General features: G+C 42.4%; 1 protein-coding gene across 1 annotated transcript; it reads left to right on the top strand.

Annotated features, from left to right (window-relative positions):
• Nucleotides 1-3,074: 3,074 nt before the first annotated feature.
• Nucleotides 3,075-10,724, top strand: zgc:193811 (uncharacterized protein LOC559801 homolog). The gene is made up of 6 exons (XM_046865417.1): nucleotides 3,075-3,118; nucleotides 3,224-3,326; nucleotides 3,760-3,933; nucleotides 4,194-4,313; nucleotides 6,089-6,180; nucleotides 10,323-10,724. The coding sequence occupies exons 2-6, from the start codon at nucleotides 3,240-3,242 to the stop codon at nucleotides 10,651-10,653; spliced, it is 804 nt and encodes a 267-aa protein (XP_046721373.1). The 5' UTR covers nucleotides 3,075-3,118; nucleotides 3,224-3,239; the 3' UTR covers nucleotides 10,654-10,724.
• The last annotated feature ends 1,037 nt before the right edge of the window (nucleotides 10,725-11,761 follow it).

Raw genomic sequence — 11,761 nt, 5'->3', positions numbered from 1 at the left:
CTCTCCAAAGCATGTAAACCAGATCTTCAAGAAGCTCACATTGTGCACATGGGCATCACCATGCTGGAACAGGTTTGAGTTTGCAAGTTCAAGTGAACGCAAAATTGTATTATAGCGCCATCTAAAAGACGTCCTGTACGATTGAGCGCCTCCAGATTTGTAACGGTTTGGAAAAGAACCACATTGAGCAGGAAAGGTCAGGTGTCCCAATACTTTTGGCAATATAGTGTATCTCTGTTAGAAGGTAGCCAGTGACTCGGCTATGGGGATTTGCAAGTTGAAAAAATAATTTTTGATGTAGGTTTTAAATTTCACGCTTAATGATCTTAAAAAGTCTTAAATTTGACGGTAAAACCTGCAGGAACCTTGCATGTGGTACTGTAGAATAATCCGTTCTTACTGGTTATACACTTCTACCATTGGGAAGTGGGAGCTCAGTGGTTAAGGCTCTGATCGGAAGGTCTGGTGTTTGAAACCCGGTATCACCAAGCTAACATTTTTGGGCCCTTGAGCAAGGCCCTTAACCCTCTGTGCTCCAGGGGCACTGTATTCCCAGCATCCCCCAGCCTCCTCACTTCACTGTATATAAAGCATAATACCTTTACACTTATTTGAGAAAGATGATCTGGGCTGGATTTTGTGCTCCTTTCTGGAATAAACCACTGGATTTAGTTTGCTATTTCTTAATGGTATAAACGGTCGAAGTCAATAGATTTTGAACATTAAACATTATATACTTCATGGAAAAGTCCTAAAATGTTTCATATTTTTGTAAATATTCCAAGACCCACAAAACCTTTTAGTTAGAACACCGTCCTGTCCAAATCCATGTGATTACCACTGGTGGACGAAGAACACAAAGCATGTCGTTGAGTTAAAGAAGAGATGCACTCGGTAAAATATTCAAATGTACTCAAGTATCCAAAGTGCTATGATTTATTATAACTATAATGTTCCTATTATCACTTTTGTCTCAAGACACTTTACTTAATCAACTCAAGTTTGTGTGAAAAGACTCTGATGTTCCTCTCAGCACACTGATCTATTAATAGACTGATAATGAGTTAAACAGTGATTGAAGTTTCTTCATCATTTGTTTCTCTGTTGAACTGATGCTGGTGTAGGTGCTGGTGATCAGTAGATGCCACTAAGGGTGAATGACGCCCCCTGGGTGAACCATGCCATGACTTGATGTCCCCCCCCACATTGATTAGTTTCAGCTCTTTAAAAAAGCTCTCTCTGCTTCAGCTGTAGTCACTGGATGAGTAAAACATATTCTCGGAGCAGTCCACAGATTTGGAGACGTTTTGAGCGCACTTTCATGTACAAATTTCACTCGAAATACATTTATTGCACAATTAAATACACATTTTGAAAAAAGTACTTCATTACTGCCCACCACTGACAATTACACACAGATCTATGCAATTATGCAGTGTGTGTGTGAAGAACATGGATGATGAGCACCACGAGCAGGCCATGGAGCTGCTGAAGGCAGAGTTTGGTTAAGATGGGCGTGTTTAGAATTTCTGTGTGCTGTAGCTTTCCAAATTTCCCATCACTTTTTCAATCATGATGAGTTCCAAAAAGACCAGACAGTGGAATAGAAGAACTCAAGTGTCCTGCAGAGAGCCTGAAACATCCTCAACCCATACTAAACACCTTCAAGATGAACTACAACACAGACTGAACCACAGACCTCCCCAAACCACATCCAAGCCTGATCGCAATCTTCTTCTTTCGGCTGCTCCCATTAAGGGTCACCACAGCGGATCATCCGTCTCCATACCCCCTGTCCTCTACATCTGCCTTTTTCAACCCGACTACCTGCATGTCACCACATCCATAAACCTCCTCCTTGGTCTTCCTCTTTTCCTTCTTCCTGGTGGTTCCATCCTCAGCATTCTCCTACTGATATACCCCATGTCCCTCCTCTGCACATGTCCAAACCATCTCAATCTCACCTCCCTCACCTTGTCTCCAAAACGTCCAACATGCGCTGTCCCTCTAATAAACTCATTTCTAATCCTATCCATCGTCGTCACTCCCAATGAAAACCTCAACATCTTCAGCTCTGCTACCTCCAGCTCCACCTCCTGTCTTTTACTTAATGCCACTGTATCTAAACCAGACAACATCTCAGGTCTCACCACAGTCCTATAAACTTTCCCTTTCACTCTCACAGATACTCTTCTATCACACCAAGCCTGATCGCAATAAATGTATTAAAGACAACACTCAGAGCCACGCCCCAAAACACAGTGGCAAGCCTTCCAAGAAGAATGGAGTCTATCAGCGAAAGGGATTTGAAATTGGAGGTTCAACAAACATATGAATGTGATGTTCAGCTGTCCATAACTAGCACTAATATGACGCTACTTACTACTACTAATGGTAAGTGGAACTAGTGGCACAGTGGGCAAGATGTTGGACTTCTGATTGGAATGTCATGAGTTTAAATACCAGCATCTGGAAACTGCCTCACTTCTAACTGCTCAGATAAGAATGTGTCTACTGAATGCTTTAAACGTGGCTACTTGGACTGGTCCAGAAGCATGTCTACAATGAGGGTGTTTCAGAGTCCGGGGTTTAAACCAGGATCGGTTGCATGTGGGAACTCTTGCAGCTTGCCCGAGGGTGGTGGGGGGGGGATGAATAAACACAGGTGGAAACAATAGGTAGCTAATTAAGGACACAAGGACAAGTCAAGTTTATTTCTATAGCGCTTTTTACAACGGACATTGTCTCAAAGCAGATTTACAGAATTTAACAGTGAAGGTGAACGGTGTGTGTTTATCCCTGATGAGCAGCCATGGCGACTGTAGCAAGGAAAAACTCCCTTAGATGTTATGAGAAAGAAACCTTGAGAGGAACCAGACTCAAAAGGGGAACCCATCCTCATTTAGTGCACAAGACACGAGTAATGCTGATCAAGACTATATAGATATAAGATTTATTTAAAATTCAGCGACCTCTTCTAGTGTAATTTAGTGTACTTGGCATCCACAATGGAGTCAGCAGTTTGGAACAGCAGTTTGGAGCCTCGACTGGGTTGCCATAGTGACAGTTCCATAGTGACAGTAAACAAATCCTGAAAGGCTGCCGAGGAGCGACGCTTGTACGTCCTGATAGTTTCAAGTCTACTTTTACTCATTAGGAATGTTTTTTTTTTTCTTTTATATTGTACAATTGTTTGTTGTCTTACTGTTTATTTTGAATGTAGGGCCGTGTGAAGGGTAATGGACTGGCACAGGTTTGCTAACACCAGGAACAGTGCTGGGCATGTTTATAGTCATCCTGAAACTTTATACCTGCACAGCTGCAAGGTCTGTATGCTTTCACATGCCCCCCCTAACAGTTTGTCCTTAATTCTCAACGGGTCATGGGTGTTCTTGTAAAATGACTTTTAATATCAAAGAACGTTCAGCTTGTTGTTTTTCATGTTACAGAACAACAACATCATCTGTCCTGAAGACATTTTCATGTATTAGTGTATTAAAAAAGCGCTGACATTGGAGACTCCTTGTACATAAGCGTCTTTTTAGAAGAAAAGAATGACCAAGAGCTACCTCTGCTGCAGGAGATAATTATTTTGTTAGAATTACCAGCAGTTTACAGAAATGTTTCTCAAAGTTTAAGTGGCAGACATATCTCAATATACACTATTCGGGGAAGACTAAGTGAGTCAGGTCTTCATGGTCGAATTGCAGCAAAGAAACCATTACTTTATCGGCTTAATCCTTCGACTCCCTTCTCCAGGACGCCCCACTTCCCCCTCTTCTCCGGAGACGGGTGCCCGGACCCCTCCATTACAGCGTCACCTCTCACACAGTGCACCACCCCAAACCTGTGGACGTTGTATTGAGGAATGTTATTTATTCCAACGCTCCTCCGCATTGGTGTACACATTTCCTGAACCGCCTGCCTCAGAAGGTAATTGTAATAATAAATAATTTAAGTTTCGACTCTAATTAGTGAGAGTGAAAGTATATTATTATGAAGTTTTCCATCATCTGTCATGAGGTGTTATAATAAATGATTTATTACGTTTGTGGATCAATGGCACTTGAAGCCCAATGAAACTGACCTTTCTAGCAGCTGATCAATGTGGAGGGTCACAAAGGCTGCATTAATCTGCTCCTAGAGGTAAAACGTGTGTGTGTGTGTGTGTGTGTGTGTATGATTTGTTGCAGCTGCGAGATAGCCGATCAGTCAAGCTCGTCTCTGCTCCGCCTGTCAGTGAGATGCAGGAGCAGTACAGGGGACGATCAGCACCAGACGAGCCTCTGGAGCCTCACTACAGGACGTTGCGGGTAAGAGAGGTCACGGGCCGTCGATCGGAAATTTCTGTCACCGTTTCCATGGGATCCGGCGATCCGCGATCACAAGTGTGTGTTAAATCTTTATTAGCAGAAGTGTTTTAGATTCTTCCTAGAACACACAATTGATCCCAAACGTATAAAAAACAACCAGGTGTAGCTACGAGCTTGTAAATAAATATTATTATCCACATACTTCATTTTTATGTGATCAGAAGTTAATATACATACAGTATATATACAATATTCTCTATCTGCATATTTCCATCTATATCTAGGTTTATTTATCACAACTGCATAAATAAATAAATATATATATATATTATGTGTATAAAAGACACCCGTCACAGAATCAACCTCTTCCATTTAAACCTCTTTTCCACCATGGGAAAGACCAAAGTGCTGTCAAAGGATGTCAGAGACAAGATTGTAGACCTGCACAAGGCTGGAATGGGCTACAAGACCATCAGCATGAAGCTTGGTGAGAAACAGCACGATAATTCGATAATGGAAGAAATATAAGAGAAGTCAATCGCCTTCGGTCTGGAGCTCCATGCACAATCTCACCTCATGGGGTAAGGATGATTCTGAGAAAGTTGAGGGATCAGCCCAGAATTACATGGGAGGAGCTTGTTAATGATCTCAAGGGAGCTGGGACCACAGTAACCAAAAAAACTATTGGTAACACACCAAACTCCCCATGCTCCAGAATGCACATGAACAGACCCGTCTGAAGTTTGTAGATGAACACCTAAATGATTCAGAGGAGGCTTGGGAGAATGTGATGTGGTCAGATGAGACCAAAATTGAGCTCTTTGGCATCAACTCGACTCGCCGTGTTTGGAAGCAGAGAAATGCTGAATATGTCCCCTGAGAACAACATCCCCACTGTCAAACATGGAGGAGGAAACATTCTGGTTTGGGGCTGTTTCTCTGCTAAAGGTACAGAAAAACATCACCACATGAACACTTCCATGCACTGTAGAATCTTGGATGAGAACCTCCTAGACTCAGTCAGAACACTGAAGATGGGTCTTCCAGCATGATGATGACCCAAAACATCTGATGGTCTTGTAGCCCATTTCAGCCTTGTGCAGGTCTATAACTTTTCCCTGACGTCCTTTGACAGCTCCTTGGTTTTTCCCATGGAGGTTGTGGTTGAATGGAAGCGACTGTGTCTTTGAAAAGCTGCTTGATTGTGATGCTGTCTCATTGTGTATCTCTGTTTCTATATGTGTATCTGTTTATCCATCCTCTCTCTCTCTCTCTCTCTCTCTCTCTCTCTCTCTCTATTTATATATATACACAAACCTCATCATCTCATAATCGTAACTGAGACTGAGATGTTATATTTCAGGATGAAGGTTTGTGTTTGAATTTTAATTGAAATGATCACAAATCATAAAAAGAGAAAAACTACCATAAAAAAGGAGTGTTTTTAAATTGTTTTTATCTTGACACGTTTCCTCTTGTGAGTGAACACGGATTGGGAGGATGGATTTTCTTTGAATTATAAATGGGCAGAGAGGAGCGGAAGAGATTACGATGAGAGAAAAGGAAAGGAGATGAAAGACAACATGTCGGAGAGAAAGGAAGGCGAAAGCATTAGCGCTAATAAACGATGATTTACGATGCAGGAGAATTGTGCTTATGCAGAGCTTTTCTTGGCCTGAGGATTACCGAGCTCCCAGCCTCCATGCACAGGTTTTCTTTTTGGCTAATGGAGAGCTGATGGAGAAATTAATGCCGCTCATGTTTATTTCAATCAGGCACTGCATGGACAGCTCCATCAGGCTTCGGTTCTGCTGCAAGGAGAACCGGCGCTCAGTACAGCTCACAGCGACTACCGGCGCTTCAGCAGGTGAGCAGTGGGGGGGGAGTGCAACAGCATTTTATTAGGAACACCGTAAGGCCTCCATTTGGTAGGGTTCAATTCTTCAAGATGAACGTGTGGTCCAAGTTTAAAACTTTTTCAAGTGAACAAAATCTCCTGTTCTACCAAGTCCCAAAGGTGTTCTGCTGGAATCCGATCCAGAGATTGAGTGTGATTGAGACTCTTATTGTTGCATATTCATGAAATAAGTTCGAAAGAACTTTTCTTCCCACCCCCATACCATTACATCACCTCCACCAGCCTGGATCATTGACACAAGACTGGTTGGGGCCATGGATGCATGCGGTTGGGCTCAAATCCTGACCATAGCCTTCTTCTGACCAGGCTATGTTTTTACACTCCTGCCCTCTGTACCCACCTCAGCCTCAGACTCCTGTTCAGAAATGGAAGCCGCCGTAGTCTTCTGCTTTTGTAGCCCGTCCACGTCAAGGTTCGATGTTCTGTGCGTCTTGAGATGCTTTTCTGCTCACCACAATTGTACAGAGTGGTTATCCGGATTACTGTCGGCTTTCTGTCGGATCGAACCCGTCTGGCTGTCCTCTCGCTTGACCTTTCTTTTCAACAAGGCGTTTTCCATCCGCAGAACCGCCAGGTTACTGGATGTTCGACATTCAAGCAGTTGTTGTGTGTCAAAGTTGAAGATATACTGCCATGTTCGGACAAATTCTGATAACTGATGTAACATTACCAGAAGCTGCTGACCACTATCTGCAGGATTTTATTGGCTGGATGTGTAAAAATGTTCCTAATATACATTACTGGTTACTTTTTTGATGGCCGCTGGTTCAAGCCCTGGTATCGCCAAGCTGCCACTCATGGGATTCTGAGCAAGGCCCTTAACCCTCTGTGCTACAGGGATGCTGTTGAATGGATTTCTTCAGTAAAAGTAAAAACGATACGATACCGCCTAACGTGTGGACACAGGCGCTACAGCAGGTAACCAGCAGGGGGCAGTGCTGCAGCACGATGTGGCAGGAAAACAAATCTCTGATGGATTCTGAGTTTATTGAATCTAAATGTTTATATAATCACCAGAGGCAGGAGATGATTATTCATCTGAAAAACACTTCAAAGAATTACAAGTTGGTTTGATATGCATCTGCCTTCATATTTCTCTCTCTCTCTCTCTCTCTCTCTCTCTCTCTCTCTCTCTCTCTCTCTCTATCTATCTATCTATCTATCTATCTATCTATCTATCTATCTATCTATCTATCTAGCTAACTAGCTAGCTTGTCTCTTTGTATATCTGCTTGTTTGTCATGCTGGTTCTTTATGCATCTGTGTATCTGTATGTATCCTTCCATCCATCCATCCATCCATCCATCCATCCATCCATCCATCCATCCATCCATTTGTCCATTCATCTGTCTATCCTTTTGTCTGTCTGTCCATGCATCTATGTTTATTTATCTGTCCCTGTCCCTGTCTCTATCTATCTATCTATCTATCTATCTATCTATCTATCTATCTATCTATCTATCTATCTATCTATCTATCTATCTATCTATCTATCTATCTATCTGCCTGCCTGCCTGTCTGTCTGTCTGTTCGTTTGTTTGTCTGCTTCTTCATTATGCTGTCTCTCCATCTGTCCATCCATCCATCCTTCCAACTATATGATGTCTGTTCCTGTTTGTCTGTGTCTTTCTGCTATCTATCTATCTATCTATCTATCTATCTATCTATCTATCTATCTATCTATCTATCTATCTATCTAACTAACAGCCAACTTTCTGTCCATCTAGTAAAATATATGAGTTAATAATAAATCTTACTTTTGGCTATAAACTTATTGTCCACTTTATTAGGAACAGCCATAAAGCCGCTCTTTATGCCGTTATCACTTTGGCAGCTTCTGTTAATGTTCACATTGAACATCAGAATGAATAAAAAAGTGTGATCTCTGTGACTGGGACTGTGCTGTTGGTGCCAGATGGGCTTACTCAGTTCAGATCTTGGATTTTCACACGTGACAGTCTCACAGACATTGCACTATTTTCTTCAATTTGATGTTTGATGTGAACTGAAGCTCTTGACCTGTATCTGTTGGTTGAGGGTTAAGGGCCTCATTCAAGGGCCCAGAAGCAGCACCTTGGTGGTGCTGGGATTGAAACTCACAACCTTCCAATTAGACATCCAAAATCGGAACACCTTGAGGTAACAAAGGCATCAGATGGCAACTTTGAGATTCCACCTTGAACTTTTCATCTCCTTGGACAGAAAAATTGGCTGTTTCTATGGCAATGGGGACAGCACTAACATGAAGGATAGCTAAGGGTTAGGGGTTAGCGGCTAGCATTGTAGGCGGGATTGAAACTCAACTGTCCATGGTACAAATCCACGACTCATATGGCATCGGTCTTATAACAACATATTGATGATTATGAAAAAATATATAGATCTGTTTATTATTAGAGATTTGATCAGTTTAATTTTCAAGTCCCACACTCATGCTGCTGTTGGGAAAATAAACCAAGTGCTCGATAAGGACATAAGCAGGTAATTACTTCGATTTGGACACGGTGCGAGTGCGCAATAAGCGATAAATTGGCAGCGTGCCCACATACCTCCTCTGAATAAGTAGGTCGGGATGAGCTGACCTCCGAGCCGAGATGGTCACTGAATCGTCTGGAAACACTTTGTTTAAAAGGGCACTTAAAACCCTCTTCCTGGAGGGCAAGGGTGGGGGTTTGAAAGGAAACACTCTTTATGTCAGTCTGCGATCCAGCATACCTGGAGACGATCCCAATCACGTTATAGGAAACGCTGCAGCCCTCTGAAGACCTACAAACTCCTAAAGGTATCTGTATCGACAAAGCCGTTGACGCTAAGTGAAAGAGCGGCGTGGTCACGAAGCCAGCGGACGCCAGGAGCTCTTTACAAGTCTCATACATGCACTAGTGAACCGGCGGCGTGTCCAATGGCTTGGATATACACTATATAACAAAAACTATGGATGCAGAAGCAGGAAATTTCAATTTTTTCAATTGCACAAGGAGACCCAAAGCCAGGTCCATGAAGATACAAGAGCTGAAGTGGAAGATCTACCTTCTTTCCTTCCTCCCTTACTTCCCTCCCTCCCAGCAGTCAGATTGTATTGACACATTTTATAAATACAAATCGTGTAATAATGGTGGACAGTAAGGAAGTAAATGTAATTCGTTACTGTACTTAAGTAGTTTTTTCTCGTACTTTACTGAAGTGTTTCCATTTGGAGAGATTTTCATTTAACTTCACTACATTTCATAGTCAAATATTTGACTTTTTACTCAACTACATTTTGCGAAATCATCGTGCCTTTTTATTTATGAGGATAAAAACGTAACCGGTCAAACACGCAGCGAGTCACCAATCAGGATCGAGCGCTCGCTCTGTTTTGAACTCGTTTTGATTGGCGCTTGGTGTATCTACTGATCACCAACATACAGTTCAGCATCAGTTCAACATCAAGCAGAACATTTAGAGAGGAATAAATGATGGAGAAACAAACTCGCCATAACACACGTGTGATTTTCTGTTTTGAGAAGGTTTTGTGCTCATGATCATTTGAATAGAAATGAATCAGTGTTTGACTCATTAATATCATTCTATTAATATACTGTTGTGCTGAAAGTAACAGTAGAGTTAAGCAAAGAGTCTTGTGATAAAAATGATAATAGGAACATTATAGTCATAATAAATCATAGTACTTTTAAATAAATCTTAAGTACATTTGAAGGCAAAAATGTATGTATTTTTACTCAAGTGAAAGTTTGAAGGGACACTTTGACTGAGGTAATATTTTAGAGTGTAGCTTTACTTTAACTCAAATACAAGCTTTTATGAACTTCGTCCACTAATGATGGTTAAGGAAAGTGATATCTGCCCTCTTCCGCATACATACCTGCTCACAGATGATTGGCTAGTGATTGACAGGATGCTAAGAGTATGTCCGATTTCATGATTACTGCTAATGTTCAGTGTTGCAGATCCAATTTTGATTGCTGACGTAAAAAGAAAAAAATAACTTTTCTTTTTTTTGTACGCGATACATAAATGTTAACGAGACAACACCTTTTTCAAGTCTCTTTGGAATCTTTCAAAACTACTCACTTTCTATCTTATTTCAGGTCTGAATCGACTCCTCCCTCCGCCTCGCCCAATCGTAGACCCTTCCCCGAACGTCCCGCACTAATTCACCCCCCATCACAGCAGACCCCGCCCTGCACCTCCTCCCAGCTCCGGTTGCCCCGCCCTTCCATCCCGGTGTCCTATGGAGGCAGAAGCAGCGTGTACATGGGCAGTTTCAGTGCACCTGCACGTCCGCCCGTGTCCTCCACCCGTGTCCTTGCTAGGACAGAGGAAACAGGGCCGGACCCACTGCAGCATGTTCTAGGCGTGCCCGAGATGTACAGCACAGAGAACAAGACGTATGGCACAGGGAGGACGGTGCTCGTGTGAGACAGAGCCCCATCGAGCCGTTTTTTTTTCTCCAGCATCAATAATAAATGCTTGGTCAAATTTGATTTAAATTAAGATAACGGATCGTTTTTCTATCCACGTGGTCTGTAAATATTCTTCGAGTGTTATAGACCTGGTCGAGTCCCCTGTGTGTCAGTGTGATATGCAAGAGATCGTGAGGAAGAAACAAAACTGCAATGTGTGTAAACAGCCAGAGATTGAAAGCAGGCAGGTTGAGTGTGTGCGTGTGTGTGTTAGTGTATGTGTGTGTGCACTAGAGAGAGATTTAGCTGAACATGCATTTGAGGCAACTGAAGATGATGGCGTGATCCGGGCTGAACTAGGTGCACGAGAGCATGGGGGAGGAAAAAAAAAGGACCGAGGAGAAGGAATACGAAATGCAATTCAAATAGTGGCGATTTGGCAGCGTCTCGTGAATTAGCCTTTTCAATTCGTGTGAGTTTTCTTTTTCTTTTTTTCTCCCTCCATTCCTGCTCTTCCGCTCTTTCCGCCCACCTGCTCGCCGGATCTCTGGCTCTCCTCCCCCTCTGTCTCAAGAGGCGGTGTGCCAGACAGACAGAAAGTGCATGAGAGATAGATAGATAGAGAAAGAGAAAGGAACGATTTGGACTCATGTATAGAAATGCAATGGGTTGAGACCAAAAAAAAGAAAATCAAACCCATCACCTGTAATACGTCATTTTGGTTTTTTTTTTTAATGAAAAGGTGTAGATTGTGGTAGATTGAAGGTGTACAATGTTTCAGGTGCAGTACCTGTAGCGTACATGATGACCGACACTGTGGAAGGTATTACAAGCGGCTGGTCATCATGGCGGCTGCTTTTTTTTTTGCAGCCAACTTATTAATTATTTGATTCACAATATGGTTGTGCATTCACATTTTATTTTCCTGGCCCAAAAAAGGCTCAAGGTCATGCCGTGTACCTTGAGGATTATTTAAAATGCCATACCTGAGAAGTGTTTTTTTCCTAAAGATTGTGCAGGATGAGGAGAAGGGTCCTCCATGGAGAGCTCGATGTTTGAGAATTGGAAATGCAATATGCAGGTTTGTGTCGCATTTTGCTCCCCATTCATTGGGTCCTGATTCT

This window comes from Silurus meridionalis, chromosome 14 (assembly GCF_014805685.1).
Source record: "Silurus meridionalis isolate SWU-2019-XX chromosome 14, ASM1480568v1, whole genome shotgun sequence".
Lineage (NCBI taxonomy): Eukaryota > Metazoa > Chordata > Actinopteri > Siluriformes > Siluridae > Silurus > Silurus meridionalis.
This window is presented reverse-complemented; position numbering and strand designations above follow the sequence as displayed.